This window comes from Salvelinus alpinus, chromosome 7 (genome assembly GCF_045679555.1).
Source record: "Salvelinus alpinus chromosome 7, SLU_Salpinus.1, whole genome shotgun sequence".
NCBI lineage: Eukaryota > Metazoa > Chordata > Actinopteri > Salmoniformes > Salmonidae > Salvelinus > Salvelinus alpinus.
In genome coordinates, this window is record NC_092092.1 from 79,576,080 (window position 1) to 79,602,182 (window position 26,103).

General features: G+C 45.2%; 1 protein-coding gene across 1 annotated transcript in view; it reads left to right on the forward strand.

Annotated features, from left to right (window-relative positions):
• LOC139581739 (protocadherin Fat 2-like) overlaps positions 1-26,103 on the forward strand; it is an 88,409-nt gene that overhangs the window by 4,876 nt on the left and 57,430 nt on the right. Inside the window, exons 2-3 of the mRNA XM_071411823.1 lie at positions 4,961-8,281; positions 8,713-9,024. Coding sequence (XP_071267924.1) covers positions 4,978-8,281; positions 8,713-9,024 — 3,616 coding nt within the window. The 5' untranslated portion in view covers positions 4,961-4,977. The remainder of the gene's footprint in view (positions 1-4,960; positions 8,282-8,712; positions 9,025-26,103) is intronic.

Consider the following 26,103-nt stretch of genomic DNA (forward strand, 5'->3'; position numbering starts at 1 on the left):
TGATGATTGTAGAAGGCCTGATGATGATGATGATGATGATGATGATGATGATGATGATGATTGTAGAAGGCCTGATGATGATGATGATGATGATTGTAGAAGGCCTGATGATGATGATGATTGTAGAAGGCCTGATGATGATGATGATTGTAGAAGGCCTGATGATGATGATGATGATGATGATTGTAGAAGGCCTGATGATGATGATGATTGTAGAAGGCCTGATGATGATGATGATTGTAGAAGGCCTGATGATGATGATGATTGTAGAAGGCCTGATGATGATGATGATTGTAGAAGGCCTGATGATGATGATGATTGTAGAAGGCCTGATGATGATGATGATTGTAGAAGGCCTGATGATGATGATTGTGGGGAGAGATTCACGTCAACTCTACTATATAAGGAACCCTCAAGGATTGGTAGATGAATGAACAAAAGTTGTTATCACACCAGTAATTTTAGTGTGAAAAGATTGAATCGATCTCCCAGATCGGTTTGATCCTGTGCCTTGCACAGTCAATGCAGAGTTCTACTCAAACTGGATCACAAGCGTTACAGATTGCACGATAGAAATTCAAAGGTAATTTCCGATTGAAACGACATACGCAGCGTTTACCATGAATGCAGTCTCCGCCAACGCAGGAATAGTTCCTTTAGCGCTGAACTTCCACAATACGGATTGAATAGAGCCCTAAGGCAATATAACATTTCACAGAAATAAATAGTAAGACAGAGCGAGAGAGAGAGGGGGATGAGAGACAGACACACAGAGAGAGGGGAGGAGGGGTGAGAGACAGAGACAGAGAGAGAGAGTGGGGAGGAGAAGTGAGAGACAGAGACAGAGAGAGAGGGGGATGAGAGACAGAGACACAGAGAGAGGGGGAGGAGAGGTGAGAGACAGAGACAGAGAGAGAGGGGGATGAGAGACAGAGACACAGAGAGAGAGTGGGGAGGAGAGGTGAGAGAAAGAGACAGAGAGAGAGAGGGTGGATGAGAGACAGAGACAGAGACAGAGAGAGAGAGAGATGGGGGGGATGAGAGGCAGAGACAGAGACAGAGAGAGAGAAATCACTGAGCTGTTAAAAATCCTCACTCAGAAACACTGCAAACTTTGCCCCAAATAAATATATTTACAGGTACAATACCATGGAGGTGATGTTGAAATGTGATCTGTTCAGAGCAGCATGGCTGAGCGTGTACCAACAGGTCGTGACTGCGGGGGTTTGAATGAGGAGGAGGAAGACAGGCAGGAACACACAGGAACATGAACAGGAGAGCATCCCACAGCTAACAGCAGACAGACCTCAGTAATCAATGACTGCCTGAGGATATTCCCCACCAGCAGCACTGCCAGCCAGACAAACATTTCATTTTAACTCCTACATCTGGAAATGAAATGTTTTAGTGCCATGTCCACGGCATGCGTCCCAAATGGCACCAATTCCCTACATAGTGCACTACTTTTGACCAGAGTGCACTGTATATATGGAATAGGGTGTCATTTGGGACTCAACCCATGTTCATGTAAAGGATAAGGTTCATTTAGAATGATCTGAAGACTGTAAATTGATATGGCGTCAAATTGAAAGAGATGACAGGACCTGTTTAAACCCAGACAATATCATTACTGTGGTCCTTTGTAGCTCAGTTGGTAGAGCAGAGCACTTGTTACACAAGTGTAGTAGGTTCAATTCCCAGGATCACCACCAGGTTAAATTTAATCACATGTTTTTTATTATTATTTCACCAGGCAAGTCAGATCAAAACAAATTCTGATTTACAATGACGGCCTACCCCATTTGTGCACCGCCCTACGGGACTCCAAATCACCAGGATGGATTTGAACCAGGGACTGCACTGAGATGCAGTACCCTAGACCGCTGCGCCACTCGGGAGCCCTATGCATGCATGCATGACTGTCGCTTTGGATAAGTGTGTCTGCTAAATGACATATTATATTATGATGTCACCAACACGGCCTAGTTAAGATAAACCACACCTACAGTTGAAGTCGGAAGTTTACATACGCTTATGTTGGAGTCATTAAAACTCGTTTTTCAACCACTCCACGAATTTCTTGTTAACAAACTATAGTTTTGGCAAGTCGGTTAGGACATCTACTTTGTGCATGACACAAGTAATTTTTATAACAATATTTAACAGACAGATTATGTCACTTATAATTCACTGTATCACAATTCCAGCGGGTCAGAAGATTACATACACTAAGTGTCTTTAAACAGCTTGAAAAATTCCAGAAAAGGATGTCATGGCTTTAGAAGCTTCTGATAGGCTAATTGACATCATTTAAGTCAATTGGAGGTGTACCTGTGGATGTATTTCAAGGCCTACCTTCAAACTCAGTGCCTCTTTGCTTGACATCATGGGAAAATCAAAAGAAATCAGCCAATACCTCAGAAAAAGAATTGTCGACCTCCACAAGTCTGGATCATCCTTGGGAGCAATTTCCAAATGCCTGAAGGTACCACGTTCATCTGTACAAACAATAGCACGCAAGTATAAACACCATGTGACCACGCAGCCGTCATACCACTCAGGAAGGAGACGCGTTCTGTCTCCTAGAGATGAACGTACTTTGGTGCGAAAAGTGCAAATCGATCCCAGAACAACAGCAAAGGACCTTGTGAAGATGCTGGAGGAAACAGGTACAAAAGTATCTATATTTACAGTAAAACAAGTCCTATATGGACATAACCTGAAAGGCCTCTCAGCAAGGAAGAAGCCACTGCTCCAAAACCGCCATAAAAAAGCCAGACTACAGTTTACAACTGCACTTGGGGACAAAGATTGTATTTTTTGGAGAAATGTCCTCTGGTCTGATGAAACAGAAATAGAACTGTTTGTCCATAATGACCATTGTTATGTTTGGAGGAAAAAGGTGGATGCTTGCAAGCTGAAGAACACCATCCCAAACGTGAAGCACAGGGGTGGCAGCATCATGTTGTCGGGGTGCTTTGCTGCAGGAGGGACTGGTGCACTTCACAAAATAGATAGCTTCATGAGGAAGGAAAATTATATGGATATATTGAAGCAACATCTCAAGACATCAGTCAGGAAGTTAAAGCTTGGTCGCAAATGGGTCTTCCAAATGGACAATGACCCCAAGCATACTTCCAAAGTTGTGGCAAAATGGCTTAAGGACAACAAAGTCAAGGTATTGGAGTGGCCATCATAAAGCCCTGATCTCAATCCCATAGAAAATGTGTTGGCAGAACTGAAAGCTTGTGCGAGCAAGGAGGCCTACAAACCTGACTCAGTTACACCAGCTCTGTCAGTAGGAATGGGCCAAAATTCCCCCAACTTATTGTGGGAAGCTTGTGGAAGGCTACCCGAAACATTTGACCCAAGTTAAACAATTTAAAAGCAATGCAACCAAATACTAATTGAGTGTATGTAAACTTATGACCCACTGGGAATGTGAAATAAAAGCGGAAATAAATCATTCTCTCTACTATTAATCTGACATTTCACATTCTTAAAATAAAGTGGTGATCCTAACTGACCTAAGAAAGGGGATTTTTACTAGGTTTAGATGTCAGGAATTGTGAAAAACTGAGTTTAAATGTATTTGGCTAAGGTGTATAGGTGCATGTAAACTTCCGACTTCAACTGTACCTGACTCTGGCTGTCACCCCCCCCCCCCCCCCCCCCCTGCCCTTTAGCAGTTGTTACGAGAGATGGCTGAGGAATTACTCATTTTAACACATTTGATTAGTCAAATCATCATTTATAATAATCTGTAAAGCCTTGTGTTCTTGTATGAGCATGTTTGTCTAAGCTAGTAATGATTCTACGGACCAAACGATCGATAACTTCCTACTAGTGATGACCCACTGAAAGTGAAAGGTTAGTTAGGTAAACAGTCATTTTGTTCATCGCCACAGTAACAGATTGACATGTATTTTATGTAATTTTTCAAGGAGCAGCTTATTAAGTGTTCCTCTCACTCCAGATCTCTCTGATATCTCCGGTAAACTTCAGGTGTAAGAGAAATGAAAAGGTAGCAGTCATGGAGCTGGTAAGCAAGACCTATGGGCATTTAAAGTGCTGAGAGATGGTCAAATCACCATGCAGGAATTCTGGAGGCTTTATTGTTGCCAAGTACAGCACTAAAAACTAGACCATTTCACCTAAAGGCCAATTATATATTTGATTTATTTTGAGTTTAATATCTGTAGTTTTCGTTTTTATTGGCAAATATATACATTTTTGTTATGCACTAGAGAAAAGGGTTCGTACCGTATATTTCACTATGAGTTTTATGAATTGTTGAGCTTTAAATGTGTTTACATTTAGGAGTAGAAGGTTAATGTCTGAACAGCCTAACAGAAGACCGCTCAGAACACAGACGAACAGACACAGTATTTACGTTTGGATAAAGGTGGAAACAAACCACCAAATCCTGTTTTACATCTGTCGTCACGTAACAAATCATTTTTTATTAACACATGTTGACAAAGGCTTTATAATAATGATTTGATTATCAGTTGTTGCTCTCAAGGGAAAGGAATAATGACATGGGGGGGGGGGGGGGGGGGCACCACCTGTCTAATGCTGCTCTGAGGCTGTTTCTTGTCATCAAACAATGTATTGCTTTGCTTTGGTCAAGGCATGTTAGAACAGGAGACAAATACCTCACAGCAGGCTTTCACTGTGGTGTTGTGTCATTACTCTCACATTGTACTGCTCAGACAGGAGCAGGCAATAGGGAAATGACTGATATGTTCACAATCTGGTCAAAGAGATGTATTTTGTTTGGACTTGTACGCGATTTTCGTAGATGATTGAACTATAAAATTAAGATGTATATGTTTTCCCGCCATATGAACTCAAATCTAATTCTCTCTCTCTCTCTCTCTCTCTCTCTCTCTCTCTCTCTCTCTCTCTCTCTCTCTCTCTCTCTCTCTCTCTCTCTCTCTCTCTCTCTCTCTCTCAGAGCTGAGGATCCTGGTGATGACAGTGAAGATGGTTACAACAGACACAAGTACACTACTCTTAGTGGTAGCAGTCTTACTAAACCTAGTAGCAAGTAACGAGTATCACAAAATACCAACAAAATGGAGCTTGGGAAAGCTGCTTGGAAAGGCCAGCTCTCCCATGATGTTCACTTATCATCTCTACAATGCCACCATTAATGAGAACTCAGCCCCCAGGACTGCTGTGGAGAGTCCCATCAAGATGGGCATCGTAGTGACCGATCCTTTCTGGGACATCAAGTTCAAACTCGTCTCTGGAGACGACGACAGCCTATTCAAAGCGGAGGAGGTCAGAGTAGGGGATTTCTGCATTCTGCGAATCAAAACGCGAAGCAGTAATTCTGCATCACTAAACAGGGAAGTAAGAGACAGTTATACTCTCACCATTGAAGCCACTGAAATCACGTACGACTTCCAGGCCAGGACCAAGGTATTGGTTCAGGTGCTTGACACCAATGATCTGAAACCACTCTTCTACCCAGCCTCGTACAACGTAGTCATCAGGGAAGACGCTCCGTTGAAGTCCAGCGTGGTCAGGGTCAGTGCGACGGACGCGGATATTGGCTGTAACGCTGAGTTCTATTACTCCTTTACGAGTAGAGCCCATCCGTTCGCCGTTGATCCTTTCACAGGCGCCATCAGCCTCGTCAAGAGACTGAACCACAGCCGAGCAGAAACATACGATCTCACTGTATTAGCCGAGGACAGGACCAAGAAGATATCTGGGGTTCAGAAGTTTGGCAACGTGGCCAGGGTTAAAGTTACCATAGAAAAGGTCTCCTCGACCGCCCCCATCATCAAACCTCTCCCAGTTGTCCTAGCTCAGAAGGATGAAGAGGAGAAGATAACTATTGATGTCCATGTAGAGTCGGGTGTAAAGCAGGTCGAGTCAGTTAGTATTGTTGGTGGGGATCCACAGAGGTATTTTGAAATTATTCCATCCAGCCTGCAAGGCAATGGTTTCCAAGTGGTCTCTACCAAGAGAATGAACTGGTCTCAGAGCCCATTTGGATTAAACCTCTCCCTTCAAGCTAAAGACAAGAGCAGTCCACCTTTAGTTTCTCCAGTTTCAGAAATCCATATCCCTCCCTATAAACAAAGCCTGTTTAGCTTTCTGGAAGACACGTACATTCTCACACTAAGTGAGTTTTCACCACCAAAAACACATGTGGTCAGAGTTAGTGTGAATCCGGCATATTTGAATGTTAGATACCACATTAAAAGTAACTCTGATAGCCCCAAATTTAAGATTAACCCCAAAACAGGAATAATCGTTACCTCAGACTCCTTTGACTTTGAGAAAAAGTCTCGTTATGAATTCGACGTGATAGCGAATCACGGCGAAGCCGAGACCCATATAGTCGTTGAGATAACTGACGAAAACGACAACGCCCCCATATTCACCAAACCGTCATACCAAGCCACACTACCAGAGAACGTACCTATAGGTAGCAGCGTTCTAACAGTCTCTGCAATAGACGAGGACAGGGAACGAAATGGTTTTGTGACCTATGCCATATCCAACTCAGCTCCTTCCCCATTCACAATAGACCCAATCAGTGGAGTGATCTCTACATCTGAGGATCTGGACTACGAGTTGATGAAGAGGTGGTATCATCTCAGAGTGTGGGCTTCGGACAGCGGCAGTCCCTTCAGTCATGTTTCTGAGTGCGCTGTGACGATCACCATGAGCAACGTCAACGACAACACCCCTCTGTTTGAGCAGGTGGGATGCAACGCCACCATACCTGTAGATTTAGCGGTGAGAGAGCCAATCGCAGAGCTGTCTGCTGTTGACCTGGATGAACTACAACAGCTCAGATATGTGATCGAGTCAGGGAATGACCAAAAACTGTTTGACATCGACGATGTATCAGGAGTCATTAAACTGATCAAACAGATACCCACAGCTTCGATAGAGACTGAATTACCTTCGTTCAGACTTAGAATCACAGCAACAGATGGTAAACATACCTCTGATCCCTCTGTTGTTACTGTTACTGTCGTTAGCCAGGGCACTGAAGCCACCGTCATTTGTCAGGAGACTGGGATTTTCAAACAGCTTACAGACAAACTGATTGAATCCATAAAGCCAGGGTTGACTTTCCAGGATGAGGAATCCTTCTCGGACGTTCATATCATCAACCGCCACTCTCCTAAGTTCAACTCCGGCATCCCGAGTACTATTGACATCAGAGAGGACTTCCCTTTGAATTCAACTATCCTTTACTTCAAGGCTACGGATAACGACACTGGATTCAACAGCAAGCTTGTGTACGCTATCTCAAGTGGAAATGAAGATGGGTGTTTCTCCATTGGTATTTTCTCTGGGGAGCTTCAGCTTGTGTGTCCTTTAGACCGAGAAACCAAAGAGTTCTACATTTTGAACGTAACTGTCTACGATTTAGGAAGCCCACAAACCTCCGCATGGAAATTTCTCGCTGTGAATCTATTGGATGTTAACAACAACCGACCAATATTTGACCAATCCAGGTATGTCGTGCACATTCCAGAGAACACGGAGGTTGACACGAGGATAATCCAAGTGCACGCAACGGATTTAGACTCTGAGGACAACGGAAACATATTATATTCCACGCTAACTTTAACTGATCTGTTCAAGATCAATGAACTCACTGGCGAAGTGAAAGTGTCTGATCGTTTAGACAGAGAGGCCTTTCCCAGACATAACCTGAAGATAGAGGCTAGAGATCAGTCTAAAACAGACCCACAGCTCTTCTCTATGACCGATCTGGTTGTCGTGTTGGAGGACATCAACGACAATCCTCCCAAGTTCGTCCCCAAGATCTACAACATCAAAGTCCCCGAGGACGTTCCCTTGGGGACGGTGCTACTGTGGGTCGAGAGCTACGACTTAGACCTGGGCAGCGCTGGACAGATCAGCTACAACCTGAAGAACAGTGAGAACGGGGCCTTTTTTCTGGACGCGTCGACGGGGTCTCTAACCCTTGAGAAGGAACTGGACTTCGAGAGGAGACAGTCTTACAACCTGACGGTTCGAGCGGTTGACCATGGCCTTCCTCGGTCACTCTCCTCCTCCTGTTTCATCGAGGTGGAGGTCCTGGATGTGAATGAGAACCTGAATAAGCCGGTCTTCTCCATGTTTGTCTATGAGGCCTCAGTGATGGAGGACGCTCCTGTGGGAACCTCAGTGTTGATGCTGACAGCAGCAGATAGGGACCTGGGGAGAGATGGAGTTGTCAGGTACCACATTCACGATGGATCTGGCCTGGGAGTTTTCATGATCGATGAGGAAACAGGTAAATATATGTGTGTGCGTGTGCGTGTGCGTGTGTGCGTGCGCGTGTGTGTCTGTGTAATAATAGTAATGAGCAATGTAAAAAAGAACCTGAGGCTTCTTGGGACCCGTCTATGTTCCTACATAATGGATACTTTACAGCTGATAGCCTGTGACCTCACATAGTATCACGTTTCATTAGTATGCTTGACTCCTGTTGGAAAAATGCTCTGTCATTATAGTGCTGAACATCTGCACTGACGCACCAGGCCTCCTTTTCAGAATATTACTCATACTTATAATCTGACATCGTAGCATCCAGTTCTAACCAAATAACTATTTTTGGGGGTAAAAACCTAGATGATTTAACAAAGTTGTTCATCACCACACCTGTCAGCAAAAAAATGCAAATACAGATGGATGACATAAACGATTTCTCCTTCTGTTTTGCAGGAGTAATCCGCACGGCTGAGATATTTGACCGCGAGGCCGTCCCACACTACTGGCTGTCGGTCTATGCCAAAGACCTTGGCACCATCCCTCTAGTGACCTGGACAGACATATTTGTGGAAGTCCTGGACATCAATGATAACCCTCCCCAGCTGTCCCAGCCGGTCTACTTCGGCTCCGTCCTGGAAAACATGCCTAAAGACAAGTCAGTGCTTCAGGTCACTGCTACTGACGTGGACAGCTCCTCTGAGGGGAAACTCACCTTCCAGCTGTTGGAGTCACCACGGATGTATTTCACCATCAACCCCAAGACAGGTAACTGACAGTAAAAGTCTTAACACTTTTGAGGAAAGGTAGACTGCTGTTTTGTGCCCATATTACATTTGACAACGCTACGTCAAATGTACATCTCATTTTTTTGCAACAGATTATTATTATTATTTTATTCATGTGTGTCAAATATACATCTCAATATAAAGTTTAACTAGCTGTCATTTCTCAAGTTGAGTAGAAAATGGTAGATTATAACATGTCTCAGCAGCACTGTGCACAGGCATCACTCGGTGTGTGTGTCATAACCTGTGGTGAAAACCGGCCAAGGTTAAACTACCCTTATTTTCTACCTATAAATGTACACAAAAACACAACAAATGATGCAGTCATGTCTGGGCTGGGAGGGCTGGGAGGCCAAAAGAACAACTTCCCAACCAGAAAGTTAAACCCCAAATCTCTGACAGTTTCGTCATGCAGCTGAGTGCCTGTCACACAACAACATAGCATGGGCCTTTGAAGACAGGGCAAATTGCAACCAGATTAGCTCTACGTCGCAAGCTTCTACACGTTCGTCCGTCCTCGACTTGTCATCTCTGCTGGGCTCTGTGTGTGTGTGTGTGTGTGTGTGTGGTTTAACACCAAAGGATTAAAGCTGAAAAGGCGCTCCATTAATGCCTTGGAAGATGTACAATAGATTAGATGTTTTATAGAAACTCCCAGTGTAATCAAGACACAGGTTAGTTTCGCTGAGACTGCCTGGAGTGGTCTGAGTGCGGAGGGGAAAACTGAAAACGAGCTGCTTTCTGCAGCAAAGTTCGCAACTCTCTTACTTATCGGTCTGATAACTCAATGACGGTCTGGTGATGTCAAAAGTCCGTCCCGCCGAAACAGGCTGAAATTTCAGGCGGTCTTTTCAAACAGCTCTTACACTAAAATGACAGTATCCTCATTTATACTGAGTGTACAAAATATCAGACCAGGGGAATCCAGGTGAAAGCCATGGTCCCTTATTGATGTCACTTGTTAAATCCACTTCAACAAGTGTAGATGAAGGGGAGGAGAAAGGTTAACCTGTCTAGGACTGGGGTTCAGCTCGCAAACAGACAATGAAATTGCAGGGCCCCAAATTCAATCAACAGAAATCTCATAATTCAAATTTCTCAAACATACAAGTATTAGACACCATTTTAAAGATAAAATTATGCTGCCCCCTATCCATAACAAGTTAAAGAAGGATTTCTAAGCCTTGAGACAATTGGGATATGGATTGTTAATGTGTGCCATTCAGAGGGTGAATGAACAAGACAACATATTTAAGTGCCCTTGAACAGGGTATGGTAGTAGGTGCCAGGCGTGCCGGTTTCAGTGTCTAACGCTGATGGGTTTTTCACGCTCAACAGTTTCCCCATGTGTATCAAAAGGACATCCAGCCAACTGGAGTCAACATGGGCCAGAATCCCTGTGGAACGCTTTCGACCCCTTGTAGAGTCCATGCCCTGACGAATTGATGCTAGTTCTGAGGGTAAAAGGGTGTTCAATATTCCGAAGGTGTTCCTAATGTTTTGTACATTCAGTGTATATGAAACACAGGAAAATCAGGCCTTTAAACTCATTACTACGACACAGGCCTTGTTCTTCTACAAAGTGAAGAGTATAGGTGGAATAAAACACTTAATCAATAAAGTGAAGCCTCAACGTTTGTCACTCAACAGCATGGTAGATGTATGGCTCGTCGTGAGAGGATATGAGCTGTGCTCCTCGTGTCAGAACAGGATACACATGACTCAGAGAAGTCTGACTAAGATCTCAGTTCAGGAGTGTAGCAGAAAAGTACACACAGTACAGTATCTGTAGAGATGTCCCAGTAGGAAGTCAGTTAAGAACCAATAATACATTTGAATACAATTTAGTGTAGCTGTATTACCAGCTGGAAGACACACAAAAGCCAAAACGATAAAATAAATAATGATTTTGGGGATGCTTATATTTGTCCTGTTATTCATTTATTGCCGTGTGTAACAGAAATGCGTTTCATGCATATCCCACCATTGTCCAGCACCCCTGGAGAAACTGGGAATAACTGCACAGAGAAATATTTTTCTGTGGGCTCCAGGATTTAAACCAGCGACCTTTCGGTAACTGGCCCAACGCGCTAACCTTGAGGCCACCTGCTATCCCAGCAAAACCCTATGAGGTTATGAGGTCAAGAGTCCTCTTTACAAGGAGACCAAGCAGAGAAGGGCAACTCCATTACAAAAACACTGACACAGGATGTGAACCGACAAGTCCCAGCTAATGATAAAAGCAACAGCAACATTTCTAACGCGTCTCCCGTAAAGACCCAGCAGGATGTGTTTTGAGTGCCGTAAACCCCCCCCCCACCCCCCCCCCCCCCCCCGGCTCACCACACATACACACACACACACACACACACACACACACACACACACACACACACACACACACACACACACACACACACACACACACACACACACACACAATGTGTAATCTGTCCCTGGGGCAGTCGGATGGTGAACTAAACTGCTCTGATATATACTCTGATATCAACTCAGGCTGTGATCCAGACAGCCTCACCCAGATTTCAACATAAAAGACTAAAAAAGTCCAAACCAGTCATGTAACCTGTTTTGTCAGTTTTTCTGATCACATAGTCACTTTAATTTGGCAGGAGAATTAGCCTACTAAATGGACAGAAGCAGCATGGCAGGAGAATTAGCCTACTAAAGGGACAGAAGCAGCATGGCAGGAGAATTACCTACTAAAGGGACAGAAGCAGCATGGCAGGAGAATTAGCCTACTAAATGGACAGAAGCAGCATGGCAGGAGAATTACCTACTAAAGGGACAGAAGCAGCATGGCATGAGAATTAGCCTACTAAAGGGACAGAAGCAGCATGGCAGGAGAATTAGCCTACTAAAGGGACAGAAGCAGCATGGCATGAGAATTAGCCTACTAAAGGGACAGAAGCAGCATGGCAGGAGAATTAGCCTACTAAATGGACAGAAGCAGCATGGCAAGAGAATTAGCCTACTAAAGGGACAGAAGCAGCATGGCAGGAGAATTAGCCTACTAAAGGGACAGTAGCAGCATAGCAGGAGAATTAGCCTACTAATGGAACAGTAGCAGCATGGCAGGAGAATTAGCCTACTAATGGAACAGTAGCAGCATGGCAGGAGAATTAGCCTACTAAATGGACAGACGCAGCATGGCAGGAGAATTAGCCTACTAAAGGGACAGAAGCAGCATGGCAGGAGAATTAGCCTACTAAAGGGACAGAAGCAGCATGGCAGGAGAATTAGCCTACTAAATGGACAGAAGCAGCATGGCATGAGAATTAGCCTACTAAATGGACAGAAGCAGCATGGCAGGAGAATTAGCCTACTAAAGGGACAGAAGCAGCATGGCAGGAGAATTAGCCTACTAAATGGACAGTAGCAGCATGGCAGGAGAATTAGCCTACTAAATGGACAGACGCAGCATGGCAGGAGAATTAGCCTACTTAAGGGACAGAAGCAGCATGGCAGGAGAATTAGCCTACTAATGGAACAGTAGCAGCATGGCAGGAGAATTAGCCTACTAAAGGGACAGAAGCAGCATGGCAGGAGAATTAGCCTACTAATGGAACAGTAGCAGCATGGCAGGAGAATTAGCCTACTTAAGGGACAGAAGCAGCATGGCATGAGAATTAGCCTACTAATGGAACAGTAGCAGCATGGCAGGAGAATTAGCCTACTAAAGGGACAGAAGCAGCATGGCAGGAGAATTAGCCTACTAATGGAACAGTAGCAGCATGGCAGGAGAATTAGCCTACTAAATGGACAGACGCAGCATGGCAAGAGAATTAGCCTACTAAATGGAACAGTAGCAGCATGGCAGGAGAATTAGCCTACTAATGGAACAGAAGCAGCATGGCAGGAGAATTAGCCTACTAAATGGACAGAAGCAGCATGGCAGGAGAATTAGCCTACTAAATGGAACAGTAGCAGCATGGCAGGAGAATTAGCCTACTAATGGAACAGAAGCAGCATGGCAGGAGAATTAGCCTACTAAAGGGACAGAAGCAGCATGGCAGGAGAATTAGCCTACTAAAGGGACAGAAGCAGCATGGCAGGAGAATTAGCCTACTAAATGGACAGAAGCAGCATGGCAAGAGAATTAGCCTACTAAAGGGACAGAAGCAGCATGGCAGGAGAATTAGCCTACTAAAGGGACAGTAGCAGCATGGCAGGAGAATTAGCCTACTAATGGAACAGTAGCAGCATGGCAGGAGAATTAGCCTACTAATGGAACAGTAGCAGCATGGCAGGAGAATTAGCCTACTAAATGGACAGACGCAGCATGGCAGGAGAATTAGCCTACTAAAGGGACAGAAGCAGCATGGCAGGAGAATTAGCCTACTAAAGGGACAGAAGCAGCATGGCAGGAGAATTAGCCTACTAAATGGAACAGAAGCAGCATGGCATGAGAATTAGCCTACTAAATGGACAGAAGCAGCATGGCAGGAGAATTAGCCTACTAAAGGGACAGAAGCAGCATGGCATGAGAATTAGCCTACTAAATGGACAGTAGCAGCATGGCAGGAGAATTAGCCTACTAAATGGACAGACGCAGCATGGCAGGAGAATTAGCCTACTTAAGGGACAGAAGCAGCATGGCAGGAGAATTAGCCTACTAATGGAACAGTAGCAGCATGGCAGGAGAATTAGCCTACTAAAGGGACAGAAGCAGCATGGCAGGAGAATTAGCCTACTAATGGAACAGAAGCAGCATGGCAGGAGAATTAGCCTACTAAAGGGACAGAAGCAGCATGGCATGAGAATTAGCCTACTAATGGAACAGTAGCAGCATGGCAGGAGAATTAGCCTACTAAAGGGACAGAAGCAGCATGGCAGGAGAATTAGCCTACTAATGGAACAGTAGCAGCATGGCAGGAGAATTAGCCTACTAAATGGACAGACGCAGCATGGCAAGAGAATTAGCCTACTAAATGGAACAGTAGCAGCATGGCAGGATAATTAGCCTACTAATGGAACAGAAGCAGCATGGCAGGAGAATTAGCCTACTAAATGGACAGAAGCAGCATGGCAGGAGAATTAGCCTACTAAATGGAACAGTAGCAGCATGGCAGGAGAATTAGCCTACTAATGGAACAGAAGCAGCATGGCAGGAGAATTAGCCTACTAAAGGGACAGAAGCAGCATGGCAGGAGAATTAGCCTACTAAAGGGACAGAAGCAGCATGGCAGGAGAATTAGCCTACTAAAGGGACAGAAGCAGCATGGCAGGAGAATTAGCCTACTAAAGGGACAGAAGCAGCATGGCATGAGAATTAGCCTACTAATGGAATAGTAGCAGCATGGCAGGAGAATTACCTACTAAAGGGACAGAAGCAGCATGGCAGGAGAATTAGCCTACTAATGGAACAGTAGCAGCATGGCAGGAGAATTAGCCTACTAAATGGACAGAAGCAGCATGGCAGGAGAATTAGCCTACTAATGGAACAGTAGCAGCATGGCAGGAGAATTACCTACTAAATGGACAGAAGCAGCATGGCAGGAGAATTAGCCTACTAATGGAACAGTAGCAGCATGGCAGGAGAATTAGCCTACTAAATGGACAGAAGCAGCATGGCAGGAGAATTAGCCTACTAATGGAACAGAAGCAGCATGGCAGGAGAATTAGCCTACTAAATGGACAGAAGCAGCATGGCAGGAGAATTAGCCTACTAAATGGAACAGTAGCAGCATGGCAGGAGAATTAGCCTACTAATGGAACAGAAGCAGCATGGCAGGAGAATTAGCCTACTAAAGGGACAGAAGCAGCATGGCATGAGAATTAGCCTACTAAAGGGACAGAAGCAGCATGGCAGGAGAATTAGCCTACTAAAGGGACAGAAGCAGCATGGCATGAGAATTAGCCTACTAATGGAACAGTAGCAGCATGGCAGGAGAATTACCTACTAAAGGGACAGAAGCAGCATGGCAGGAGAATTAATCTACTAATGGAACAGTAGCAGCATGGCAGGAGAATTAGCCTACTAAAGGGACAGAAGCAGCATGGCAGGAGAATTACCTACTAAAGGGACAGTAGCAGCATGGCAGGAGAATTTACCTACTAAAGGGACAGTAGCAGCATGGCAAGGAGAAATAGCCTACTAAAGGGACAGTAGCAGCATGGCAGGAGAATTAGCCTACTAAAGGGACAGAAGCAGCATGGCAGGAGAATTAGCCTACTAATGGAACAGTAGCAGCATTGCAGGAGAATTAGCCTACTAAATGGACAGACGCAGCATGGCAGGAGAATTAGCCTACTAAATGGACGGAAGCAGCATGGCAGGAGAATTAGCCTACTAATGGAACAGTAGCAGCATGGCAGGAGAATTAGCCTACTAAATGGAACAGAAGCAGCACGGCAGGAGAATTAGCCTACTAAATGGAACAGTACGCAGCATGGCAGGAGAATTAGCCTACTAAATGGACAGACGCAGCATGGCAGGAGAATTAGCCTACTAAATGGAACAGTAGCAGCATGGCAGGAGAATTAGCCTACTAAATGGAACAGAAGCAGCATGGCAGGAGAATTAGCCTACTAAATGGAACAGAAGCAGCATGGCAGGAGAATTAGCCTACTAAATGGAACAGTACGCAGCATGGCAGGAGAATTAGCCTACTAATGGAACAGAAGCAGCATGGCAGGAAAATTAGCCTACTAAAGGGACAGAAGCAGCATGGCATGAGAATTAGCCTACTAAAGGGACAGAAGCAGCATGGCAGGAGAATTAGCCTACTAAATGGACAGAAGCAGCATGGCAGGAGAATTAGCCTACTAATGGGACAGAAGCAGCATGGCATGAGAATTATCCTACTAATGGAACAGTAGCAGCATGGCAGGAGAATTACCTACTAAAGGGACAGAAGCAGCATGGCAGGAGAATTAGCCTACTAATGGAACAGTAGCAGCATGGCAGGAGAATTAGCCTACTAAATGGACAGAAGCAGCATGGCAGGAGAATTAGCCTACTAATGGAACAGTAGCAGCATGGCAGGAGAATTAGCCTACTAAATGGACAGAAGCAGCATGGCAGGAGAATTAGCCTACTAATGGAACAGTAGCAGCATGGCAGGAGAATTAGCCTACTAAAGGGACAGAAGCAGCATGGCAGGAGAATTACCTACTAAAGGGACAGTAGCAGCATGGCAGGAGAATTACCTACTAAAGGGACAGTAGCAGCATGGCAGGAGAATTACCTACTAAAGGGACAGAAGCAGCATGGCAGGAGAATTACCTACTAAAGGGACAGAAGCAGCATGGCAGGAGAATTAGCCTACTAATGGAACAGTAGCAGCATGGCAGGAGAATTAGTCTACTAAATGGACAGACGCAGCATGGCAGGAGAATTAGCCTACTAATGGAACAGTAGCATCATGGCAGGAGAATTAGCCTACTTAAGGGACAGAAGCAGCATGGCAGGAGAATTAGCCTACTTAAGGGACAGAAGCAGCATGGCAGGAGAATTAGCCTACTAAAGGGACAGACGCAGCATGGCAGGAGAATTAGCCTACTAAAGGGACAGAAGCAGCATGGCAGGAGAATTAGCCTACTAAGGGGACAGTAGCAGCATGGCAGGAGAATTAGCCTACTTAAGGGACAGAAGCAGCATGGCAGGAGAATTAGCCTACTAAATGGACAGACGCAGCATGGCAGGAGAATTAGCCTACTAATGGAACAGTAGCAGCATGGCAGGAGAATTAGCCTACTAAAGGGACAGAAGCAGCATGGCAGGAGAATTAGCCTACTAAAGGGACAGAAGCAGCATGGCAGGAGAATTAGCCTACTAAAGGGACAGAAGCAGCATGGCAGGAGAATTAGCCTACTAAATGGACAGAAGCAGCATGGCAGGAGAATTAGCCTACTAATGGAACAGTAGCAGCATGGCAGGAGAATTAGCCTACTAAAGGGACAGAAGCAGCATGGCAGGAGAATTACCTACTAAAGGGACAGTAACAGCATGGCAGGAGAATTACCTACTAAAGGGACAGTAGCAGCATGGCAGGAGAATTACCTACTAAAGGGACAGTAGCAGCATGGCAGGAGAATTAGCCTACTAAATGGACAGACGCAGCATGGCAGGAGAATTAGCCTACTAATGGAACAGTAGCAGCATGGCAGGAGAATTAGCCTACTAAAGGGACAGAAGCAGCATGGCAGGAGAATTAGCCTACTAAAGGGACAGAAGCAGCATGGCAGGAGAATTAGCCTACTAAAGGGACAGAAGCAGCATGGCAGGAGAATTAGCCTACTAAATGGACAGAAGCAGCATGGCAGGAGAATTAGCCTACTAATGGAACAGTAGCAGCATGGCAGGAGAATTAGCCTACTAAAGGGACAGAAGCAGCATGGCAGGAGAATTACCTACTAAAGGGACAGTAGCAGCATGGCAGGAGAATTACCTACTAAAGGGACAGTAGCAGCATGGCAGGAGAATTACCTACTAAAGGGACAGAAGCAGCATGGCAGGAGAATTACCTACTAAAGGGACAGAAGCAGCATGGCAGGAGAATTAGCCTACTAATGGAACAGTAGCAGCATGGCAGGAGAATTAGCCTACTAAATGGACAGACGCAGCATGGCAGGAGAATTAGCCTACTAATGGAACAGTAGCATCATGGCAGGAGAATTAGCCTACTTAAGGGACAGAAGCAGCATGGCAGGAGAATTAGCCTACTTAAGGGACAGAAGCAGCATGGCAGGAGAATTAGCCTACTAAAGGGACAGACGCAGCATGGCAGGAGAATTAGCCTACTAAAGGGACAGAAGCAGCATGGCAGGAGAATTAGCCTACTAAGGGGACAGTAGCAGCATGGCAGGAGAATTAGCCTACTTAAGGGACAGAAGCAGCATGGCAGGAGAATTAGCCTACTAAATGGACAGACGCAGCATGGCAGGAGAATTAGCCTACTAATGGAACAGTAGCAGCATGGCAGGATAATTAGCCTACTAAAGGGACAGAAGCAGCATGGCAGGAGAATTAGCCTACTAAAGGGACAGAAGCAGCATGGCAGGAGAATTAGCCTACTAAAGGGACAGAAGCAGCATGGCAGGAGAATTAGCCTACTTAAGGGACAGAAGCAGCATGGCAGGAGAATTAGCCTACTTAAGGGACAGAAGCAGCATGGCATGAGAATTAGCCTACTAATGGAACAGTAGCAGCATGGCAGGAGAATTAGCCTACTAAAGGGACAGAAGCAGCATGGCAGGAGAATTAGCCTACTAAAGGGACAGAAGCAGCATGGCAGGAGAATTAGCCTACTAAATGGACAGTAGCAGCATGGCAGGAGAATTAGCCTACTTAAGGGACAGAAGCAGCATGGCAGGAGAATTAGCCTACTAAATGGACAGTAGCAGCATGGCAGGATAATTAGCCTACTTAAGGGACAGAAGCAGCATGGCAGGAGAATTAGCCTACTAAAGGGACAGAAGCAGCATGGCAGGAGAATTAGCCTACTAAATGGACAGAAGCAGCATGGCAGGAGAATTAGCCTACTAAATGGACAGAAGCAGCATGGCAGGAGAATTAGCCTACTTAAGGGACAGAAGCAGCATGGCAGGAGAATTAGCCTACTAAAGGGACAGAAGCAGCATGGCATGAGAATTAGCCTACTAAAGGGACAGAAGCAGTATGGCAGGAGAATTAGCCTACTAATGGAACAGTAGCAGCATGGCAGGAGAATTAGCCTACTAAATGGACGGAAGCAGCATGGCAGGAGAATTAGCCTACTAATGGAACAGTAGCAGCATGGCAGGAGAATTACCTACTAAATGGACAGAAGCAGCATGGCAGGAGAATTAGCCTACTAATGGAACAGTAGCAGCATGGCAGGAGAATTAGCCTACTAAATGGACAGACGCAGCATGGCAGGAGAATTAGCCTACTAAATGGAACAGTAGCAGCATGGCAGGAGAATTAGCCTACTAATGGAACAGAAGCAGCATGGCAAGAGAATTAGCCTACTAAATGGACAGAAGCAGCATGGCAGGAGAATTAGCCTACTAAATGGAACAGTAGCAGCATGGCAGGAGAATTAGCCTACTAATGGAACAGAAGCAGCATGGCAGGAGAATTAGCCTACTAAAGGGACAGAAGCAGCATGGCATGAGAATTAGCCTACTAAAGGGACAGAAGCAGCATGGCAGGAGAATTAGCCTACTAAAGGGACAGAAGCAGCATGGCATGAGAATTAGCCTACTAATGGAACAGTAGCAGCATGGCAGGAGAATTACCTACTAAAGGGACAGAAGCAGCATGGCAGGAGAATTAGCCTACTAATGGAACAGTAGCAGCATGGCAGGAGAATTAGCCTACTAAATGGACAGAAGCAGCATGGCAGGAGAATTAGCCTACTAATGGAACAGTAGCAGCATGGCAGGAGAATTAGCCTACTAAATGGACAGAAGTAGCATGGCAGGAGAATTAGCCTACTAATGGAACAGTAGCAGCATGGCAGGAGAATTAGCCTACTAAAGGGACAGAAGCAGCATGGCAGGAGAATTACCTACTAAAGGGACAGAAGCAGCATGGCAGGAGAATTAGCCTACTAATGGAACAGTAGCAGCATGGCAGGAGAATTAGCCTACTAAATGGACAGACGCAGCATGGCAGGAGAATTAGCCTACTAATGGAACAGTAGCAGCATGGCAGGAGAATTAGCCTACTTAAGGGACAGAAGCAGCATGGCAGGAGAATTAGCCTACTAAAGGGACAGAAGCAGCATGGCAGGAGAATTAGCCTACTAAAGGGACAGAAGCAGCATGGCAGGAGAATTAGCCTACTAAGGGGACAGTAGCAGCATGGCAGGAGAATTAGCCTACTTAAGGGACAGAAGCAGCATGGCAGGAGAATTAGCCTACTAAAGGGACAGACGCAGCATGGCAGGAGAATTAGCCTACTAAAGGGACAGAAGCAGCATGCTAGGAGAATTAGCCTACTAAGGGGACAGTAGCAGCATGGCAGTAGAATTAGCCTACTTAAGGGACAGTAGCAGCATGGCAGGAGAATTAGCCTACTAAAGGGACAGTAGCAGCATGGCAGGAGAATTAGCCTACTAAATGGACAGAAGCAGCATGGCAGGAGAATTAGCCTACTAAATGGACAGAAGCAGCATGGCAGGAGAATTAGCCTACTAATGGGACAGTAGCAGCATGGCAGGAGAATTAGCCTACTAAATGGACAGTAGCAGCATGGCAGGAGAATTAGCCTACTAATGGAACAGTAGCAGCATGGCAGGAGAATTAGCCTACTAAATGGACAGTAGCAGCATGGCAGGAGAATTAGCCTACTAATGGAACAGTAGCAGCATGGCAGGAGAATTAGCCTACTAATGGGACAGTAGCAGCATGGCAGGAGAATTACCTACTAAAGGGACAGTAGCAGCATGGCAGGAGAATTAGCCTACTAATGGAACAGTAGCAGCATGGCAGGAGAATTAGGCTACTAAATGGACAGACGCAGCATGGCAGGAGAATTAGCCTACTAAATGGAACAGTAGCAGCATGGCAGGAGAATTAGCCTACTAAAGGGACAGAAGCAGCATGGCATGAGAATTAGCCTACTAAAGGGACAGAAGCAGCATGGCAGGAGAATTAGCCTACTAAAGGGACAGAAGCAGCATGGCATGAGAATTAGCCTACTAATGGAACAGTAGCAGCATGGCAGGAGAATTACCTACTAAAGGGACAGAAGCAGCATGGCAGGAGAATTAGCCTACTAATGGAACAGTAGCAGCATGGCAGGAGAATTAGCCTACTAAATGGACAGAAGCAGCATGGCAGGAGAATTAGCCTACTAATGGAACAGTAGCTGCATGGCAGGAGAATTAGCCTACTAAATGGACAGAAGCAGCATGGCAGGAGAATTAGCCTACTAATGGAACAGTAGCAGCATGGCAGGAGAATTAGCCTACTAAAGGGACAGAAGCAGCATGGCAGGAGAATTACCTACTAAAGGGACAGTAGCAGCATGGCAGGAGAATTACCTACTAAAGGGACAGTAGCAGCATGGCAGGAGAATTACCTACTAAAGGGACAGAAGCAGCATGGCAGGAGAATTAGCCTACTAATGGAACAGTAGCAGCATGGCAGGAGAATTAGCCTACTAAATGGACAGAAGCAGCATGGCAGGAGAATTAGCCTACTAATGGAACAGTAGCTGCATGGCAGGAGAATTAGCCTACTAAATGGACAGAAGCAGCATGGCAGGAGAATTAGCCTACTAATGGAACAGTAGCAGCATGGCAGGAGAATTAGCCTACTAAAGGGACAGAAGCAGCATGGCAGGAGAATTACCTACTAAAGGGACAGTAGCAGCATGGCAGGAGAATTACCTACTAAAGGGACAGTAGCAGCATGGCAGGAGAATTACCTACTAAAGGGACAGAAGCAGCATGGCAGGAGAATTACCTACTAAAGGGACAGAAGCAGCATGGCAGGAGAATTAGCCTACTAATGGAACAGTAGCAGCATGGCAGGAGAATTAGCCTACTAAATGGACAGACGCAGCATGGCAGGAGAATTAGCCTACTAATGGAACAGTAGCAGCATGGCAGGAGAATTAGCCTACTTAAGGGACAGAAGCAGCATGGCAGGAGAATTAGCCTACTTAAGGGACAGAAGCAGCATGGCAGGAGAATTAGCCTACTAAAGGGACAGACGCAGCATGGCAGGAGAATTAGCCTACTAAAGGGACAGAAGCAGCATGGCAGGAGAATTAGCCTACTAAGGGGACAGTAGCAGCATGGCAGGAGAATTAGCCTACTTAAGGGACAGAAGCAGCATGGCAGGAGAATTAGCCTACTAAATGGACAGACGCAGCATGGCAGGAGAATTAGCCTACTAATGGAACAGTAGCAGCATGGCAGGAGAATTAGCCTACTAAAGGGACAGAAGCAGCATGGCAGGAGAATTAGCCTACTAAAGGGACAGAAGCAGCATGGCAGGAGAATTAGCCTACTAAAGGGACAGAAGCAGCATGGCAGGAGAATTAGCCTACTTAAGGGACAGAAGCAGCATGGCAGGAGAATTAGCCTACTTAAGGGACAGAAGCAGCATGGCATGAGAATTAGCCTACTAATGGAACAGTAGCAGCATGGCAGGAGAATTAGCCTACTAAAGGGACAGAAGCAGCATGGCAGGAGAATTAGCCTACTAAAGGGACAGAAGCAGCATGGCAGGAGAATTAGCCTACTAAATGGACAGTAGCAGCATGGCAGGAGAATTAGCCTACTTAAGGGACAGAAGCAGCATGGCAGGAGAATTAGCCTACTAAATGGACAGTAGCAGCATGGCAGGATAATTAGCCTACTTAAGGGACAGAAGCAGCATGGCAGGAGAATTAGCCTACTAAAGGGACAGAAGCAGCATGGCAGGAGAATTAGCCTACTAAATGGACAGAAGCAGCATGGCAGGAGAATTAGCCTACTTAAGGGACAGAAGCAGCATGGCAGGAGAATTAGCCTACTAAAGGGACAGAAGCAGCATGGCATGAGAATTAGCCTACTAAAGGGACAGAAGCAGTATGGCAGGAGAATTAGCCTACTAATGGAACAGTAGCAGCATGGCAGGAGAATTAGCCTACTAAAGGGACAGAAGCAGCATGGCAGGAGAATTAGCCTACTAATGGGACAGTAGCAGCATGGCAGGAGAATTAGCCTACTTAAGGGACAGAAGCAGCATGGCAGGAGAATTAGCCTACTAATGGAACAGTAGCAGCATGGCAGGAGAATTAGCCTACTAAAGGGACAGAAGCAGCATGGCAGGAGAATTAGCCTACTAAAGGGACAGAAGCAGCATGGCATGAGAATTAGCCTACTAATGGAACAGTAGCAGCATGGCAGGAGAATTAGCCTACTAAAGGGACAGAAGCAGCATGGCAGGAGAATTAGCCTACTAATGGGACAGTAGCAGCATGGCAGGAGAATTAGCCTACTAAATGGACAGTAGCAGCATGGCAGGAGAATTAGCCTACTAATGGAACAGTAGCAGCATGGCAGGAGAATTAGCCTACTAAATGGACAGTAGCAGCATGGCAGGAGAATTAGCCTACTAATGGAACAGTAGCAGCATGGCAGGAGAATTAGCCTACTAATGGGACAGTAGCAGCATGGCAGGAGAATTACCTACTAAAGGGACAGTAGCAGCATGGCAGGAGAATTAGCCTACTAATGGGACAGTAGCAGCATGGCAGGAGAATTACCTACTATCAATCAATCAATCAATTTTATTTTATATAGCCCTTCGTACATCAGCTAATATCTCGAAGTGCTGTACAGACACCCAGCCTAAAACCCCAAACAGCTAGTAATGCAGGTGTAGAAGTACTAAAGGGACAGTAGCAGCATGGCAGGAGAATTAGCCTACTAATGGAACAGTAGCAGCATGGCAGGAGAATTAGCCTACTAATGGGACAGTAGCAGCATGGCAGGAGAATTACCTACTAAAGGGACAGTAGCAGCATGGCAGGAGAATTAGCCTACTAATGGGACAGTAGCAGCATGGCAGGAGAATTACCTACTAAAGGGACAGTAGCAGCATGGCAGGAGAATTAGCCTACTAATGGAACAGTAGCAGCATGGCAGGAGAATTAGCCTACTAATGGGACAGTAGCAGCATGGCAGGAGAATTACCTACTAAAGGGACAGTAGCAGCATGGCAGGAGAATTAGCCTACTAATGGGACAGTAGCAGCATGGCAGGAGAATTACCTACTAAAGGGACAGTAGCAGCATGGCAGGAGAATTAGCCTACTAATTGAACAGAAGCAGCATGGGCAATCTTTACCAAATGACAATACAGTTGGAAAGCTTATCAGCGGATAGATTGGGAAAGGGGAAAGGGAAAGTGGGATACCTAGTCAGATTGTAGCAGGTTGACGTTTATTGTCAAATGATTTGTCCTGGGGGGAGAACTGAGCGATTTCCCCTTAGGCTAGCTGCAATGTCAAAATTGGCTGTGTTGTAAAATTTGTGAAAAAAAGTAATTTTTTTTGTTCTTAATTTAAGGTTAGGGGGTTGGACATTAGGGTTAGCAGTGTGGTTAAGGTTAGGGTTAAGTTTAGGATTAGGTTTAAAATCTGATTTCATGACTTTGTGGCTGTGCCAGCTAGTGATCACTCTGCTGACTCCAGAACAACATTCACGATGAAAGATGTTGACCTGCTTGACTGTATCGGCTCTTGCCACACACATTATAATAGTAAAGTGTCCACAGGCCTAAAAGGTTAAGTATTTTATGAAAATAAGAGGCTCTGGAAAGTTCTCAGAGGTTTCTTTAGTGAAGACTATAAAGCCAAATAAACGCTGTTAGAAAAACAGACTTGTGGGAAAGAAGAAGAGTGAACCAGCTGCCTGGGGCTCAGACAGTGACAGGTGTGCTGGGTCATTCCGCTATTCCGGTGCCTTTTGAGAAGCGTAACTTGGTTAAGAAAAAGATTTCAGCTAATTTTACCATTCTGTCACAAAGAGCGCATGTTCAACAATAAAAAACATGTTTTTGCTATCTCAAGAGGTTTACAACAAAATGACTATAGTAAATGCCTATTAAAGGCAGTGGTGGAAAAAGTACCCATTTGTCATACTTGAATAAAAGTAAAGATACTTCAATAGAAAATGACTCAAGTAAAGGTGAAAGTCACCCAGTAAAATACTACTTGAGTAAAAGTCAAAAAGTATTTGGTTTTAAATATACTTAAGAATCAAAAGTAAATGAAATTGATAGAATATACATACGTATAAAAAATAAAAGTATAAATAATTTCAAATTCCTTATATCAAGGGGATACATTGGGATCTTTTCAGAGGCAGATATATTTAGATGAACTCATGGATATCATTTTTATTTCTCCGTGACCAATATGAAGGAAATTAGAGGAAGTTTCGTGAGCCAATGCTAACGCTGGTTAGCAATTATGATAGTGCTATTTAGCAACTTCCTTCAAACTACACTCAGAGACATACAGTGCATTTTCTCCACATTTTGTTAAGTTACAGTCTTATTCTAAAACGGATTAAATCGTTTCCCCCCACTCATCAATCTACACACAGTACTCCATAATGACAAAGCAAGGTTTAGACATTTTAGCAAATATATAAAAATATATATATAAGTATTTACATAAGTATTCAGACCCTTTGCTCAGGACATTGTTGAAGAACCTTTGGCATAGATTACAGCCTCAAGTCTTCTTGGGTATGACGCTACAAGCTTGGCACACTTGTATTTGGGGAGTTTCTCCCATTTTTTTATGCAGATCATCTCAAGCTCTGTCAGGTTGGATGGGGAGCGTCGCTACACAGCTATTTTCAGGTCTTTCCAGAGATGTTAGATCGGGTTCAAGTCCGGGCTCTGGCTGGGCCACTCATGGACATTCAGAGACCTGTTCCGAAGCCACTCCTGTGTTGTCTTGGCTGTGTGCTTAGGGTCATTGTCCTGTTGGAAGGTGAACGTTCGCCCCAGTATGAGGTCCTGAGCGCTCTGGAGCAGGTTTTCATCAAGGATCTCGCTGTACTTTGCTCCGTTAATCTTTCCCTCGATCCTGACTAGTCTTCCAGTCCCTGCCGCTGAAAAAAATAGCCACCACCATGCTTCACGGTAGGGATGGTATTGGCCAGGTGATGAGCAGTGCCTGGTTTCCTCCAGACGTGATGCTTGGCATTCATACTAAAGAGTTCAATCTTGGTTTTATCAGACCAAAAAATCTTGTTTCTCATGGTCTGAGAGTCCTTTAGGTGCCTTTTGGCAAACTCCAAGCGGACTATCATGTGCCTTAAACTGAGGAGTGGCTTGCGTCTAGCCTCTCTACCATAAAGGCCTGATTGGTGGAGTGCTGTGATGATGGTTGTCCTTCTGGAAGGTTCTCCCATCTCCACAGAAGAACTCTGGCGCTCTGTCAGAGTGACCATTAGGTTGTTGGTCACCTCCTTGATCAAGGCCCGTCTCCTTCAACTGTTCATGTTGGCTGGGCAGCTAGCTCTAGTGGTTCCAAACTTCTTCCATTTAAGAATGATGGCGGCCACTGTGTTTTTGGGGACCTTCAATGCAACGTTTTG